At 43.6% G+C, this 18,826-nt stretch overlaps 1 protein-coding gene across 1 annotated transcript in view; it reads left to right on the forward strand.

Moving 5' to 3' along the window:
- The first annotated feature begins 2,317 nt into the window (after positions 1-2,317).
- The window catches only part of slc12a7b (solute carrier family 12 member 7b), a 150,470-nt gene continuing 133,961 nt past the window's right edge, over positions 2,318-18,826 (forward strand). Inside the window, exon 1 of the mRNA XM_083651989.1 lies at positions 2,318-2,712. Coding sequence (XP_083508115.1) covers positions 2,586-2,712 — 127 coding nt within the window. The 5' untranslated portion in view covers positions 2,318-2,585. The remainder of the gene's footprint in view (positions 2,713-18,826) is intronic.

Consider the following 18,826-nt stretch of genomic DNA (forward strand, 5'->3'; position numbering starts at 1 on the left):
ACCAGCAGTCTGCATGTCTGACCACTTCCATCGCCAAATGCCAATTACACCCTGGCTTATCCACTGAACAGGGAGTGGACACAGTAAGTGCCCTCTTTGTTAGCTCAGACAGGAGCACCATAATACTTAGTAGACATTCAGTTCTCAGAGCATGGTATTGATCAGTGGCACTCAGTGTATACACCGAAACATATCCCCAGCATTCTTGATATAGCAATCAAGTCTCTGTTTTAGAAAGCATAATAGAACAAGGCTAGGTCAAAACCTAGCATATGGCCATCGTAGAAAAGCTTTGACGAGCCTGTTGGTTGTAGCAGGCAGCGACATTGTTAAATTGGAGGGCTGTTGGTGGCAAAACTATGAAGGATATAATGGAAAATCAGTATGGTAAGAAAGCAAAAATAATTTAATTATGTAATTGCATTTAATAAAACATTTTATTATAATCCATTCTTGTGTGTGTGTGTGTGTGTGTGTGTGTGTGTGTGTGTGTGTGTGTGTGTGTGTCACAGGCCGTTATTGAAAATAAGAATTTGTTCTTAATTAACTTGCCTGTTTAAATAAAGGTTGATGGATGTGTGTGTGTGTGTGTGTGTGTGTGTGTGTGTGTGTGTGTGTGTGTGTGTGTGTGTGTGTGTGTGTGTGCGCGCGCGCGCGTGCAGTACGTGGACTATGTGTGTGTCTGTCGGGTTCCCAGCAGCGCACTCCCCAAGTTTGAAGTAGATCGGACAAACGGTTCTCGAGATAAATTGCTTTTTGTGTTGCCAGTAGGTGGCGCTATGACTATGCACGTGTCCAAATTGCATAAAATTCAGCACTGCACTCCGTCGGGTCCCCCCAAGCGCACTCCCCGAGTTTGAAGTCGATCCGAGGAACGAATGGACAAATGGTTGTTGAGATATGTGATTGACAGACAAAAACACACCAGACAGTAAATAAAAGGCATCATTGTCTCACTACAATGTTGTGTGCCAGATTGGATTACTTTTAGGATGACTCAGTCTTCTCATGAAATGAACTCCTGCTTTACATAAGTGACAGGAAATGCTCTCCTGTTTAGTTAGTCAAACTCTCTGGCTGCCTCTCGTTCTTTCACTCTGTGTGTCGCTCTCCACTCCACCTCCTGCCCTCACCATTTCCTGTGGCCCCCACCCTTCTGCCGACTGTATTGATCTCACATGCACATGTCGTCATGTTGGGGAACTAAGGGGGGAGTTGTTCTGGGTGGGGCTCCGATGGTCAGTGGCCAAATAGGCCTCCGGGGCTGCAGCGTTATGAAAGAGCTGGTTATCTGCTTCCACTGATGCTTGTGCCAAGGCTGTGGCTTTGTCTTCAAGCAGGCTTTCATCTGTCATGTGTGGGTCACTTGGTCTCCGGCCTGCTAGTATCACTTTTAATGCACTCTTTGGTTTTTAGGACATTTCCTTAAACCAACCCCTCATATTCTGATCATTCATTCGCAATGACAGATTTATTTTCAATGTAGTTTTGGGGTTAGTAATAAACCCAGCGAGTGAATTTGAACATAAGCAGTAATGTGTGCACACTGCTGCCTGCTGCTGAATGATAGATGACTAGTTTACAACAGAATAAAATACAGTGGTAGTGGTAGAGGAGTGGATGAAAAATGACAGGGAAGATGTGACGATGTAACGTTGCCATTATTGCTTCTTGTGGTAGTTACCGTAGTTGAATCAATAGACAAATGAAGTGACATTTCAATCCCTCTGTCCACTCCTCACCATGAACACACTTGAGCCTACATGAGTCATTCATCTTCCTCAATGCTGGAGTCAGCATTTACTGTCCATGTTGCCAACTCCGCCTCCTATTTCCTATTTGACACTACTTTCACATGCTTAACCACACTATCTCTCCCTCAGTCCCCCATCCCCCTCTCTGATAAGTGAGTGTGTGTTTATGCTATGCTGTAACATTAATAATGAGATGTATATATAGAGAGAGAGAGAGAGAGAGAGAGAGAGAGAGAGAGAGAGAGAGAGAGAGAGAGAGAGAGAGAGAGAGAGAGAGAGAGAGAGAGAGAGAGAGAGAGAGAGAGAGAGAGAGAGAGAGAGAGAGAGAGAATTCTGGAGAGGAACTGCCCTTAGGTACAGAGGGAACATACAGTATCCATGCACTCACACACTCATCCACACACACATACACAATACATTATCTGCAGTTGTGTGTGTGTGTGTGTCCTGCCCCCTTTGGGCGGGGCAGTGTGCTCTTCCTTATTTGGAAAGTGGGGAGGGGGTCACATGGGTGTACAGCGGTGTCCCAGCAATAGGGGCGAAGTTAGACCTAGCAACGGCAGCACACGAGCCAAAACTACAACGGAGCAAAAAGTCAAAACAGAAGAACAAACAACCAAGAAAGAAAGGAAAAGGCACAACCGGTGGAGAGAGGAAGAAAGAGAGAGAGAGAGAGAGAGAGAGAGAGAGAGAGAGAGAGAGAGAAAGAGAAAGCAGCAACGAAACAGAGAGACATCCACGCAGGCAGAGAGAGAGAGAGAGAGAGAGGGAGGAGAGAGAGATAAGAGTGGGACACACAGGAGGCATTGAGGGGAAGCACATGGTGTGAAAATGCCCACCAACTTCACAGTAGTCCCGGTGAAGGACGGCAGGAGAAAAGCCAGAAAAGAGGGGCAGGAGGAAGAGGAGGATGTGGATGACAACAATGTGCTGAGAGAGGAAGACGAGAACACCGCAGGTACAGTAAGACCAGCCCGTTTCGCATTTTAAAGCGCTCAAGGGGAGATTTTAATGACTGTACCATTCTAGAGTTTCACCCAAATTTCACACTTTTACTCAGATCTTTACTTTTCTTCTGGAGATGGAGAAGTAGCTGTGGAAACATCTAGACTTTGTCTACATTTGCCTATGCAAACTGGTAATTTGGCTTCATTGCATTGGCTTACTGTTGCCTCCAATTGTACTGTAAGATACTTTTTTGTGGGCTGTGCATGGGAGGATAACGCATGGAGGAGTTGGTGGATTTTAGCAAAGGCTACTGTAGTTCATTTTGTAGCATAACTTCCGTGAGACGAGGGTTTCCCTCACACGCAACTCCAGACGGTTTGAAACGCTTTTGCTCTGTCTATTTCAGTGTTTCCTCTTTTGCCTGCATCTCTTTCCTCTTTGCATTATTTTATATCTGCCCCCGCACCCCTACATACACAGACACACACAGACATATACACACACACACACACACACACACACACACACACACACACACACACACACACACACATACACACACACACACACACACACACACACACACACACACACACACACACACACACACACACACACACACACACACACAACCACAATCGCCCGTTCTTTTTCTCCTTGCTGTCATTGTTTTCTTGCCTGCCCTCTCTCTGACCCATCTGTTGTATTCTATTGTGTTCTCTCTCTATCTCCATTGTTTGCATAATACTGTACAGGTTTCCCGAACAGACTCTCTTGCGGTAACTCATGTGGGAGCAGCACATGTGCTCTAATTAGGAAACCCATGTCTTTCCCATCTCTTAGCATCTCTCCGTGTTGATTACCAGTTGCGTGCTACTTCCAACCCCACATGACCCAGAAATGAACTTCAGGAGGGGGGAAAATAACAGGATAAATACAATACCAATATCAACACAAACAATATAAATGTTGCAAAAATACTTCATATGTGTTTTTTCTTGTAGTTGTCCAATCAGTATTTGTGTTCTTGAACAACTCTCTCCCCTCATGTTAGGAATTAGAAATCCAATACTTTGTGATGTTTGTGCATATTTTTACAGAAGTTTTGCCTGAAGTTGTTGAGTTCAGTGACTAGGAGGCCAACTTTGGGGACTCATTCAATATCTGCCTGAATTTGTACTGTACGTCCACTGAGAGAGTAGTTCAGTCAGTGCTCGTCAAGCAAGTGTATCCTGATCCTCAGAAAAGTCTGGCTTTCCATCTTGCAAAATTCATTCTCTCTGAAGGTATAAATCAGTGTAACCGTAGTGAATGTTAACTGAAAGACATACTGTTATTACGTGGGAATAACATATTTGAAAGGTGAAGTTTAGATAAGATGTCCCCATTTAACATGGGGAGGTCGTGGAGTGCATCTTTAACTAACTCTTTTCAAACACTCCATCTCTTGCCAGCCTATTGTTAGTGTAGAGCCGTTTTTACAGCGCTTCACAAGGCAGTGAGCCAATCAGATCCCACCGTTTAATTTCTGCTGCAGAGCTGCAATTACGGCCGCATGCTGGGTAAGATTTTACAGACTGTGGGAGAGAAGGGCTTCTGATTATGATGCTTATGCAAGATATCCCACTGCGGCATGCTCTTTGCTGCTTTGTGATACAGCAGGCCGTGGCGAGGGCTTGCTATGCTACAAAGGTCACGAGCCGGATGTGAAACCACAAAGTGGGGTCTTGGCTTGCGGGACCACATGCACTGCTCTTATTTTGTGTTCATGAATCCAAGTCTGTTGCATGGATGCCAAGGCTGTGTGGTCTACGCCTGGGTTACCTACTAACAGGGAACCTGGGGCTCCAAAAGCCCCAGATTAGCATGTACAGTAGATACAGTATATTTGCTAATTGATTGTTTTACAATAATTTTAGTAAACATATAATTAAAAATAAATAAAAGCATTACTTGTATTAAAAATTAAATAACTCAAAAATTCAATATATTTTATGTTTAATAGATAAGTGTTACTGTTCTGCAGCGCCATATAGTTCTTGAACAATAGGTAAACAAAGTGGTTTCAAAGCAACATGTAAGTAGTTGTATTAATGGTGATTTTCATAGAGGTGTACATGCAACAATGTTTGAGGTATTATTTGCTTAAACAAGAAGAAAAAGCCAGCATTCGAAAAGTCCTTTTCAATGTTTAATTTACCTCAGTCAGGAGTACAGCACATACATGTTTCGGCCCAAGGCCTTCCTCAGTGTGGTGCAGTACAGGGAGATGACGTTTATAAAGCATCACACCGGAAACAGTATCATTCATGTAAGGTCACAAGACACAAATAAATAAACCGGGTAAATGCACTCAAAACAGACGGGGAAAAGCTAGAAAGCTAGATAAAGACAGGTAAATAACAAACCTCATTGATAAATAGAAAAAAAGGAAATATAATATTACAAACCTAATTGTAACACAGAGCAGTGGTGTTCGAGATACAACGTGGTGATAAATACACCAAGGTCAGGCAACACACCAAGATCAAACAATTCAAGCTATCAAATAGACGATAGTGTAAAAGTTAAAATTAAAGAAAAAACTTATGAAAAAATTAAAGAAAGCAACCCAATAGCAGTTCCTCATTCATACCTCTAGGGTGTTCTGTCTGTAGGGTGTGTGATAATCCAATAAGCCTCTCTTTGTAAAAGAGCACGATCCCTGTCACCCCCTCTCTTAAGAGGAACGACTACCTCTATACCTAGAAATCTGAGGGAACACACATCATGAAAAACAGCATTAAAGTGCCTCGCTACAGCGGATTTGATGTCCTTGTTTCTGATATTGCTTTTGTGTTCTGTTATCCGGGTCTTGAGTTCCCTGGTCGTTTTGCCTATATAGCATAGGCCACAAGGGCACTTCAGTAGGTACACTACATATTTAGTTTTACAGGAAATTCTATTTTTAATCAAATATTTCTTCCCCGAATGGGGATGACAAAAAGAATCGCCTTTGAAGAATCGCCTATGTGCTGTACTCCTGACTGAGGTAAATTAAACATTGAAAAGGACTTTTTGAGTGCTGGCTTTTTCTTCTTGTTTAATCTGTACTCGTGCCGTGCACCGGACCTCTTTGTTCACTCTCCGAGTGTGCTCGCATTTCTCTACTTCTGAGGTATTATTTGCCTCACTTATCTGATGAGGTTGGTACTCGTTGAGGCAGATGGACAATGAAGAGGGTCGAACCATGACTGCTAGTAGGGAGGTGTGTGTGTCGTTTGATGAACTGTGGAGGTTCCTAGATATCATAAATGTGTTGGCTCCTGATATTGTTGCGCAGGGAAGAGGCAGCAGGATAGCAGTCAGTGTTATTGATTACCCTGCTGGCTGGCTTCCCGTTGGCTGTGTTGTGGGAGGTGAGGCCCCACCCCTTGCAGCCAGTCAGACAGCTGGACTGCATTTTAAAACAATCAGAAACGCCTTCCCATTTCTTGTTCTCTTCCAAAAACTGTTGTCAGCAGAATTCTGGGAATATTCAAAGTTGGAAACTTTGAATGGGAATTAATGGGAATAAACTGGAAATTATTTTGTAATTTATACTAACTGTAATATAATGTACCTTGTCATACAGACATAAATATAAACATGTTGTTTTGTCATAAGCAGAAATGCATGCAAACATTTCCTATACACATTTTAAGAATTACATTTTTGACTTCATCTATTTGTGAGTAGAAATGTAATGTCTTTACTTGAACAACAACGAAATGGCCCATTTCCTCCATCACATGCACAGATAATTCCCAGCATCCTGCACACTCACACTATTATACTATTCAGAGGAAAAACACACGCACACGCGCGCGCGCGCGCGCGCGCACACACACACACACACACACACACACACACACACACACACACACACACACACACACACACACACACACAAAACAGAGGCTTGGGGGATGGGGTTTGGAAGGTTTCCAACTTTGAATATTGGGAACACGTGTCTGGGTAGTGTAGAGGTAAAAGCACTCGCCTACCACCACGGAGACCCAGGTTCAATTCCCCCAGACGTTCCTACAGGCACGATTGAGAGTGTTTGTGGGTGGGAAGCCTGTGGGGTATGAGTCCTGACCTGGTCGCGGCACTAGTGCCTCCTGGGTATAACTTCTAAGCAAGTTACCTAATACCCTGGTGGCAAAGCACTAAACAAGTGAGAGCACAGAGAGCAGATGATGTGAAACCACTTAATATCCTCCCTTGGGATGTGTTCTTGGATTCAGCTCTCTATCTGTCACTCATTTAGTCACTATTGCTCTGACAAGAAGAAGACTTCGGCCTAGTCTTCTGTGACGAGAAAGCCGCCAAACCAAACTTCGCAAACCTAACCAAATGTAACCAGTCCTCCTAACCCAATCAGAATCAGATCAGAATCAGAAAGACTTTAATGATCCCCGGGGGGAAATTGGGACAAGTTACAGTAGCTCGCTCACAGAACACACATAGCATAAAATAAACAGTAGTAAATGCGATATTAAGCAAAATAAGCAGAAGAACACAACATAGCATAGAATAATAGTAGAAAATGCGATAGAAGCAAAAATAAGTAGAATATGTCTAAGTAAGCAAAATACGTAGAGTAAGTATACATTCCGTGCCAATTATCATTATTGCACAACCCCCCCTCCACCCCCCCGCCCCCAGCACAATTGAAGCCCGTGATCGCTTTCACACCCCTCCACACCTCTCTCATATCCCTTTTCCCACATGCGTACCGGAAAATTACCTGTAAGTCAATATCGGACATTTCCCTGAATTTCCCTTCACACCTCAGCGTTCGCATGTGAGAATCTTGTCGTCAAATAGCCGGTATGTTGGGGGGTGGGGTGGGGTGCGGCGGAGGGGGCGGGGGGCGGAGGAGAGTGGCCTGGGGTCTGTGCTGCAGGCCACTGAGGCCAGTCAGAAAAAAACAACAAACAAACATGGAGCCGGCGTCCACTCTTTTGATAATATTGCTGACGCGCTTTTTCCTCAAACGTAGACAGCGACGCAGACAAATTAAGGCGAAAATGGAAAGGGATATACGTGCGAACAGAAACAGATTCATGTTCGCAGTCTTCTCCGCTCAACATCGTGCAGAATATGAAGATAGACTAAACCGGGGACAGATCATGACAGTGTTATGTACCTCTGCGCTGCTGCGTGAGACTAGAGCCGTCTGGAAGCGAGAGAGACCAGGAGGGAATTTATTTTGGTTAGATGCTCTGAACAATTTTGACGACGTGGAATGGAAGCGTCATTTTCGCATGTCCCGGTGGACGTTCGACTACGTGCTGAGTCTGGTCCGACCCGCACGCTAGATCACCCAGTGGCGAAAACCACTGGAAGCGCGTTTGCGACTGGCAATAGTCCTTTGGTGGTACGCAACACCAGGAGAATATAGAACAATCAGCTGTGTATTTGGTGTTGGACTGTCTACTGTGTGCAACCTGGTCCGCGAAGTCACAGCCCACTGATAGCGGAAAATGACTGGACCCCTTTCTCACCTGTCTGTCTATCGCGGCATACCGCTCTTCTGACTGGCACAAAACTGGTGAAATGGCCGCGACGACGGGGTCGCGCTTATACCGGCACGGCGCCTTTCCCACATGCAGGCATTTGACCACGTTCCGGTCATTTTGCGGTACAAAGCGCATGTGGGAAAAGGGCTATATTGTTCTCCTGGAGCTTCGCCTCTAGCTTCGACCTTTAGCCCTCCTTTGCCACTCTGATGCTCACTTTCAGCTCCCCCTGGATGGCTCTGATCCTATCTGTATCCCCCGACCTAAATGCTCTTTTCTTGGCGTTCAGGATGGCCTTTATGTCTTTAGTTACCCACAGCTTGTTGTTAGGGTAACATTTTATTTCCTTTGTGGGTATGTTGCAATCCACACAGAAGTTAATGTAGTCAGTAATGTAACCAGTCCTAACCCAATGTAACCAGTCCTAACCCAATGTAACCAGTTCTAACCCAATGTAACCAGTCCTAACCCAATTAAACCAATCATAATGTAACCAATCCAGGCTGCCTGGCGAGAAGGCTGGCTGATTTTATTAGCTGTGGCCTAAACAAAAGCCACTGGATATGTAGAAAAGCCTAAATTGGCTGCTGGGTGTTGACATGCAAAAAGTGTTTGTGGCTAGCCCGTTCCCTTTCCTCTGCTTTGGAGTGGTACAGTTACCGTAATTAAAAAGGGAATGCTAAGCATAGTTGGGCAAAGTGGAGGTATTTTGGGGCTATTTTGTATACACACTGGCATCTGGATACTAGCAGGGTAGAGCTAACTCGCCAGTGATGCTGCCATTCTCTTTTTAACAACGCTTTATTAATTATTTCCATTGTCTGTTGACAATGGATACATGTATATACTGTAGACTAGCTAACTACAAGACAGGCTTACAAAATACAACATAGAGGTTTCAAATTGGTTTACTGATGATCTAAAAATATCTGGAGTGGTGGGGAATTTACAAGGGTTCACCTTGCTAGCATCGTAAATTACCCCCCGCCCCACGTGTTTGTATGTGTATTTAAACTTTTAAAAACAAAAGACACAAGGAGAGCTGCACATTTAAATCAATAAAGAAGATCAACTTGGCTCAACCAAATCTGTGCATTTTGAGCACTTACACAATATCTATATATGGAGGCTTTTACCACAGGTGCATACAGTATATTTTCATTAAGGACTGCCTCAATTTGAATGGAACCCCTATGTCTTCCTTGCTCTACCCATTGAGCCAAACAAGGCTGTGCCCTGTTCATGAATGGCACAGTGGGTCTTTCTCCAGAAGTACTTTATGATGGCATGGGCGGTGACCCACTAACAAAATAGTTAATAGTTAATAGTTTGTTTACAAACTAAGCTTGGCTGAAGTTTCTCAGTGTTTGATTTGTTCTGATAAGATAAGGGCTTATTTTGGATTTACAGTATTTAGGCATGAAACTCTAAAAGCAGGTGACGGTACACATGATGCCTGGTACACATGATGCCTGGGGTGATGTTCTCTCTGTCTGTCCTAGTCATGTGTTTCCTGTTTTCTTCCCAAACAGGTCTGGTTCTGTTTAAAGCTGTCCTGCGTCTGTGTGTCTCCCTGTTTCTCTCTCCTCTCTTGTTATTAACCCTATGAGCTCATTTGCTGTTGCACATTTACACGTCCATAGTACCAGTGGTACAGATTAGGGGTGTCACCGTGTACTAGGGATGTCACCGTGTACACGACTACACAGGCACACGGATATTAAATCATATCCGTTTAGAAAAATCAATAACCGTTTACACGTCTTTCATTCAAGAACACTCAAGTCATAGAATTAACCATTTATTGCATAAATGAATATAATGCATACAATTATGTTTGGCGTTGAAGGCTCCGCTCTTATCATTAATTTAATATTTAATTTAATATTTAATATTTAATTAATTTAATTCTCCCTGAACTCGGCTCAGCAGCATGCTACGCCGAGCAGGGAGAGCAAGCAAAATCCCCCAAGGGAATAAAATATTCCAGATACATTTAAACCATAGAGAGTAAAAGAGGGAGCCTAAAAGCAAGACATGGAAACATGTTCATTTTTTGAGCCATGCAGACTCCAGAGCTACAAAACATGATAGCATTTGATCTAACAGGTGGAGGCTGGGGTGGAGGGGGCAAAGCGTTGCCAGCAGCCGCAAACGATCAGCAAGGTGGGGAACAGATCAGTGAGTGAGAGGCTGCCATATTTAAACGGACTGCCTTGATGTGAGAATGACTGCGATTGGAGAATGGTTAAACGATGAACCAAACAGAGGCTGTCAGCTGGTACAGCTGGGGCGTAGCCTATGACATAATGTCTTGAATGAACTAACGCAGGCTTCATTTTTTGTGTCCTTTTAAATAAAGTTTGGACAATGATTTTACTGTGTTCTGGACTCGCAATTAGGGCTGGGTATTGGTTAAAATTTCAAGAATCGATTCGATTCCGATTCACAAGGTTCCGAAACGATTAATCCCGATTCGATTCCGATTTAATTAATTTCAATATCGATTTCGTTAGTGATACTAAAACTTTTTTTTTTTTTAGCTGTAACTTGACTTACATGACTGTCCAGTTATGTAGCACAGGGGTTCCCAACCTTTTTTGCACCAAGGACCGGTAGATACATGGGAAAAAACGTTGTGGACCGGTTGTCAATTTTAATGGTTTTAGTTACACATATATTTACTCACCAGGTGGTGACAAAGGGTAAATATAATAACAGACTTTTCATCTGTCAATAAAGACACATGCACAGTGATTTGATTTCAGCCTATATAATTTCTAAAAGCAGATATTAATGATCAAACATTTCCATTTATGTAGCCTACAGTATTTATGTTTTTGTTTAAACTACAAACAAAATAAACGTCAACTTGAAACTATGTTTCAACTACCACACACAGCCTATAATATTATAGCCTATGTTTATAAAAAAAAAAAAGTAATATATAGTAAAAATCGATCTCTGGACATATGAATCGATATCATAGGATTAAAATAAAAATCGATTAAAAATCGCAGAATCTATTTTTTTTACCCAGCCCTACTCGCAATCATTAATTTCTCATCAAAAATAAACTGTGCGTGTGTCCGCTAGGCGTATTCCTGTCAGTTGGGCGCTGGGGGTGCGCTGGGGAGCGGTGGTCCTGGTCCCAGTGGACAATGTGCGGGGACGGAGATAACGTTAACTCAGCAGTGGCTTCAGAAAGGCGCTGGTGCGGGCGCTGGTTTTCAGGCAACTAATCATATGGAGAAACTATCACTACAGAGACAGAAAGGCTCAATTGTGGGAGCAGATTGGCTAGACACTTAATATTTCTGCCTGGTGAGTGCTGTGCTTTTTATCACAGTATGTGTTGTAAGCTGACTGTTAGCTATCAAGCTAGCTACCGCTAGGGATGGGAATTGATAAGATTTTAGCGATTCCGATTCCATTTTCGATTCTGCTTATCGATTCTCATTGGGCAAGGGAAAAAAAAGAGTACAAACGGGTTTATTAACATTAATTTTCTTTTATATTATTATTATCATTATAATTATGTATTATTATTCAGCTCTGTGATCAGATTGCTCTTTTAAATCCCATACCAAGCAGGGATCAGTGTGTCTGTTAAACTGGCTTTGTTTGGGGGTTTGTATTTTGGGTTGAGCATCTTTGTCATCTCCCTATAGAAAATATATAGTGGGAATGAATGAAACAGAACTAGTGGTTAGAATGACAACATGCAACTTTGACATTTTACTTTAGCTGGCATGTCAGACAAACTACCGTAATTTCCGCACTATAAGGCGCACCTGAGTATAAGCCGCAGCAGCAAAATTGCCTGTTTGTTACATATATAAGCCGCACCGGACTATAAGCCGCGGGTGTTTTGATGTTTAATTACCATATGTAAGGGTTCGTGCACAGAGGGGATTGTCGGGAAAGAGATGGCTGTTTGGGGAAGCTCCCATTTATTAACATTTCAACAAAACAAAACAAAAGTCAGGTCACTAATCCCCAGACAAAATCACACATTGTGAGACGCTTAAAAATCACCATCGGCGGGAGCTTTACTCCAGATGCTGTGCAGCCAAGAACACAAGTGAAATTCGTTCTCTCATGACCTGTGGTTCTCAACGTGATGGACGATTCACCTTTCTTGTTAACAGTCCTAGTGAGAGGCAGGTCGAACGTCAAAGGCACTTCATCCATATTTATGATCTGCTCCGGTCCGATGGAATATTCCTTGATCTTTCTTTGTGTGAATTCGCCGAAGTTTGTAATTTTCTCCTGGTAGTCGGGAGGGAGTTGCTGACACACAGTCGTCCGCGCCCTGACGGACAGTCCCTTTCGTCTCGGGTTTGTGCATGATCCTTTGCTGCTGCTGCTGTTGTTGTTGTTCCTGTCTCGCTACTGTCTCAGACATGGCTTTCAGGCTCAATCGCCGCCATCGTCGTAACACAGCCAGTTCTCCATCTTTTGAAGCATGATGTTAGATTACAACGAGCTAGTTGTGTGGCTTAGCCTTCCAAAATGTTGCCGTTAGTTTTTTAGAATGTAATACATAGAATTGGGAATGTTACATTCAATTTAATTCAGACTGTCTTTCAGGCTCAATCGCTGCCATTTTCCCCCCGGAGCGAGGGAGGAGGGAGGGTGTTTTACCGTAGTGGCTGAGAGAGCGTAGTGGCACAGTGCTCCAATCAGGTCGCGAGGCACATTTTTTGCAACATCATCCAATCAGGGTCTCGCTCTCGTAATGTCTGTCTTGCTCTCGTTCTGCCTCATACCAACATCCATAGATTTTGGAGGTCCCCGAGCGGGGATAGATAAGCCGCACCGTTATATAAGCCGCAGGGCCAAAAAACGGGGAAAAAGCCGCGGCTTATAGTCCGAAATTTACGGTAGTCACTGCTCGGTGACATTCGTTTACCCTCGCCTCGGTCATTTTACTCTTCCCTGCCTGGGTGAATGGAGGGGCTAGAAGTGCGCAGCACAAGAAGTACTCGCTGCAGCCTCTGACCCAGAGCGACTACCAGCCTCTGAACCAGTCTGACTCTGAACGTCATCATCCTCTAAATTAAATGGATGGAAATGGAGTATTGGTGAAATCTGGTTTACGCAATGAAACAAATGGCACAAACACTAAACACACAATAGACAGGGTCTGGAGGAGCGCTAATGCACTAACGTTAGCCCCGCTGCTGTTAGCCACGTTATCGTCACTCCGTAGCACATCAGAAACGTGACATTCCTCCAAAATTATTGCATGCTGTGTGGACAAATGTTTCTGCATATTGCTAGTATTTCCCCCCTTTAACGAAATAGAGGTTTTGCAAGCATTGCAAGTGGCACTGTGGTCATCGTTTTGCTTCTGCCTAGACGCCATGGTGGCTGCGGTCTAAACAAACCAAGGCTGCGTTGCGTGCGTGTCGCAGCGTGTGACGTCATCGCGCATGGAATCGATAGTGGAATTGTTAAGGATTTTGGCTAACGATTCCAAGGAATTGATCCACTGGGACCCGGTTCTCAACAAGAACCGGTTCTTGATTCCCATCCCTAGCTACCGCTGCTAACGTTTTCAATCTGCGTACTTGCATGTTGTGTGGTGTGCTGGGATCTGCGCTCCTCATTGCTCTTCCAGCATTTAACTGTCAGAAAAAGAGGTTTAGTGGACATCTACTGCCTGTAAGCTACAGATGATAACTTTATCGTTAAAGTTTTCAAACAAGTGCAGTACGTTGCACGTAAGGACGCATTGGTCACAATGCGCAAATGCGGCCCAAAACAAAAAAACATCCAGTTAACCGGTTACACGCTGCCAGAAGGTCCAGTGTACATGTTTAGAAAATGTTGTAACCATTGACATCCCTACCGTGTACACGGATAACCAGATATTAAATCATATCCGTTTAGAAAAATCAATAACCGAGTAAACAGTCTTTTTATGTCCTTTTTAAATAAAGTTTTGACAATGCTTTTACTGTTTTGGACTCGCAATCATTCATTCATCATTCAAAATAAACTGTTTAGAGGTGATAATACTGCCTGTAAGCTACAGATGATAACTTTAACGTTACATTAAAGTGTTCACACAAGTGCAGTAACTTTGCACGTAATGGACGCATGGCCCATGTGACCGCGGCGGTTACAATGTAACGTTAATAACTTGCCATCTTCGGCTGCTCTGAATCTTCTCTGCTCCTTCCTACGGCTGTGCAGCAGTCTCTGACGCAGGGGACGACCGTCGCCAAGAGACTCATCCTAAGGGAGTGGAAGTCCCCCTCCCCACCTTCTTTTCAGCTATGGCTGTCGGACATCGTTTCAGTTATACGTATGGAGAGACTCAGGTTCCTGAGGACCAATTCACTTAGGAAGTGTTCTACCATCTGAGACCCATTTATGGCCTACTTGGACGAGGTTAGGGGCAACGGGTAACTCACCCAGCTGATCTCTCATTGACTCCTTACACGGGATTCTATATATCGTCTCTTGGAAGCACGTAAGCACCTTATGCGACTGGTAGTACCTCATGATGTTGGAATGTTGATATTCGTATGCTTTTTCTTTCTTTTCCTTTCCTGTGACTGAGCTTGTTCTCTTTGTTTTTGTTTTTTGTTCTTGTGTGTCTTTATTGGATATAAAAAATTAAAAATAAAATATAAAAAAACAAAACAATGTAACGTTAATAAAGCAGGCAAGACCTCGCATGGAAACCAACGAGGGACAATTTTGTGACTCAAACTCGACAACATCGTTCCATAAGTACCCGCAACTGTAATGATAGCGAATGTTGCTGCTACTTCCGCTCTGGACCAGACAACGAGTTCAACAAAGAGGGAACAGACACACAGAGAACATCGCTGCTGTCTATGGGTTTGGGAGGTATTTAATGGCGACAGTGCCCTCTAGCGATTATATAGCACAAATGCGGTCAAAAAAACAACTACAACCCAACAGGTTAACTGGTTACACGCTGCCAAAAGGTCAGTTTCGAAATGTTTGGAACCGTTGACACCCCTAGTACAGATGCAGTAATCGTTCAGCAAGTTGTCACACAAGATGTATATTGGCACTGTCTATGGTTAACTCTGTCTATATTGGTTGGATTGAGACTTCCTATTTCCATGCCAACCCACCCGATCATGTGAAATTCTTTGTGTATTTACACCTCCAGGCACACTGTGTGGATTTCTGTTTGAGGTTTCTTTTATTTGTCTAGTTTTGCTGTTATCTTGCAGAGTCCTGTCAAACTTTGGATGTGAGAACCTGAATTCCTTTTTGTATATATTCTCCACATTTGCATTTGGCCTTAATAATAGCTTTACTGCGTGTTGACTTGCAAGATCTAATTTTATTAGTGGGGCACTAAGAACTAAGAACTCAGGGCAAAATGAGTAGCCCATTCAACACCACCATTTTGTTGAATAACAACGATAAAGCTATTAAATCCTGCTTTCATTGACTTTTAAAAGCCTAATGAAAACAATTGTTTCTGTAACCCACACATGCATGCAGACAGACAGACAGACACAAGCACACACACACACACAGACACAAGCACACACACACACACACACACACACACACACACACACACTGTACGCTGCTGGTCATAATGGTGGGAGAGCGGCACATGTTTTCTCAAGGGTTAGTGTAGGGGTCCCTAACAAAGGGGGGGGGGGGGGTGAGGAAACTCTGGGTTAGCTTATTTAGATTGCAGTGTGTGTCCATCCTGACCCGGCAGTGTTGCTCAACTCTCAGCAGTTGTTTGTCTTGGCCACGTTACTGAACTCAGCTTGCTCCACCAGCCACACTGTAGGACACCGTTATTCAACGTCTGCACTGGTACGGGACCCCAAATAGACAATTGTGTGGAAATTGGTATCCCATGGAAGGTTTATAGGATTTTACTATGAATGCACATACACATTTACACACAAAAAACCCTCTCACACATACTGTACACTCCCACAATTTAGGAGTTCCACGGTTTAGCAAAGGTGCACTTCTCACTATCCAGTATCTCAGTGATGTAATGTATTCATGGGTGCTGCTGGTCACTGAGGGAGGGAGGGATGGAGGGGAGTGAGAGGTACTTTAAGAATGTAGGGAGTGAGTGAAGTAGGGAGGGGGGTGTGATACAGTATGATTCATTGTCCCATAGGAAATTTAGTTTGCCAAATTAATCTAGACGGTGATAACAGTGAGCTACATAATATAAAACAGCATCATTCAGTTGTGAGAGAAGGGAGGTGGCAGAGGTGTAGTCTGTCAGGCGTGGGGGGGAGGTTGAAGGCAGTCTATAGATTGGGGGGAAGAGGGGAAGCAGTAGGGGTGCTCCGATCCGGCTAAGCCACGATCCAATCCGATTCCGATTCTTGGGGTCACGATCCGATTCCAGAATCGATTCCAACGATTCTCGATTCCAACGATTCTCGATTCCAACGATTCTCGATTCCAGAATCTAGAATCGATTCTCAATTATGTAGTTTTATATTGCAATAACACACAAAGATAAATCTAAGACAAAAAATGACAAATGTATTAATGCTGAACTTCAAATTCAACTTCTGAAGTATTACAGTCGGGGCCTAAATTCATTTTGCAAACTAGGGGGGAATTTCCCCCCTTATGTTCTTCAGATAAGATGGATTTATAGGCTGGGGGGGATCTGTAGACTTTGAGAAGGATTTATAGATTTTGGGGGGAATACATTAACCAGAGTTCTTAAGTGCAAGAGGTGGTGGCACCGGGGCAGTACAGTACACAAATGACATGAACAAATACAATACAAAGAAGAATCGATTCTTGGGAGTTTAGAATCGATCCAGGAATCGTGGCATTAAGAATCGCGATCCTTTCAGAATCGATTTTTTGGAGCACCCCTAGGAAGCAGGAAGATGAGGGAAGTTGCATATCCATTCCTTACATTTCTCTGCTGCAGGCAATGGAAAAAAGGCCAGTCATGGAAACTTCATGAATCGTCTCTCCCGATGTCTCCCGGCCTCGCCCATTGAGCCTCACAGTGTCATTAGCCTAGATGTTTAGTCGTCTAACCACATGCTGCAGCACATGTATTATGACAACTTTGAAAATATGACCTAAAGTGAGATGGATCTGGTCATGGAAAGTTCTCCTCGGGTTTTATACAGCTGGACAAAACCCAAGCTCCAAAACATAGCTTGGGTGTTGCCCAGCATCTATTGCACAGTACTCAGTCTCCCCGAAGGGAGGAGGGGTTTCTCTATTTGCTTGCGGCCCCTTCAAGGTTTCTCCCATTTTAAGTAGGTTTTCTTGCAAGTTTTTCTTTGTTTGCATTTAAGTTGACCCTGGATGCCATGACCTGGGCGGCATTTGGCATTTTAGATGTTTTATTACAGAAAGTGTATGAAACCCATGACCAAAATAGCCACATTCTGTCATTGTGTTTTATTGCAACCAGCCAACTCAGTCTTTTCCGACTCTGAGCTGTCTCCGTGGCTAGAAAATAACATTGATAGTCCTCTTTGAAATGACTAGGTTATTGCAAACTCGCAGGTCCAAGCTAATGGAGGCCTATGCTAATGCTAGCTACCTAGCGTTCGGCTAGCCGTAGCGCTCAATCCTTTGGGAAAAAATGTGAAATAAGCGCTTTGACGGTTTCCTCTGCTTCTCTCCTCTTCTTCGCCATGCACGCGCTAACTACACATTTAACCCTTGCCATTATCGTTTGATGAACAAACGAAGTAAAGTTGAGTAATGGCAAGATTGCGTGAATAATGTTTTAGCCAGCGCTCCTGCAGGGCCTGCTTGCTTCTTCTTCTTCTAATGTTTGATGGCGGTTGGCAAACAACTTTTTGTGCATTACCGCCACCTACTGCAGTTTGATGTCTTGATAGTGGAAGGGCCTGCCTGCGGGCTGGGCGTGGACTTATTAGAAGGCCACGAGCCCAGTGCATTGTGGGAAGTGGAGTATTTCTGCCCCTTCCCTCCCACCCCCACCCCACAGAGTGCATTTTCTTTGATTTCTCTGGCTAGCAACCATCGATTCAAAAAATTTCAACGGATTCCAACTCCATAGGTGCGTTAAATTTAATAGATCTTCATATTCACCACGGAAAAGCCAGCTTATCTGGGCTAAGTGTCAACACTGCTGTGAGTACAGTCATTAACTAATCAACATGAGTCCTTGAGATTGAATGGGGGGGGGGTGTTAAGTAAACATGAGAGAGAGGGCAGAGAATGGTAGGAGGACGTGTATTTGTAAGCTGAATAAGCAGCATTAATATTCAAGTCTGCCATGAATAAAATCAAGGGGAAAAAATCAGTAGAGCTCGGTGATCTTAGTTAAGTGAGATTTCGAAGAGATTTTTACGTGGCTATAATGGTAGGCTATAATGAGTCACGCATTCATAAATAATATCCTCTAGGGCAGTGCTGACCAATTTGGGGCCCGCGGGCCAAGTTTGGCCCGTGCTCTGTTTGTTTTGGCCCGCCACGGATTTGGGAATTTGTTTTGTTTTGTTTTGTTTGTTTTTTACGATTTTTTATCCAGAATGCAACTCAGGCAAGTTATCAGATATCTGCACTGATTGCAAAGGGTGGACGAGATTT

Source organism: Poromitra crassiceps (genome assembly GCF_964638095.1).
Source record: "Poromitra crassiceps genome assembly, chromosome: 2".
NCBI classification, from domain to species: Eukaryota; Metazoa; Chordata; class Actinopteri; order Beryciformes; family Melamphaidae; genus Poromitra; species Poromitra crassiceps.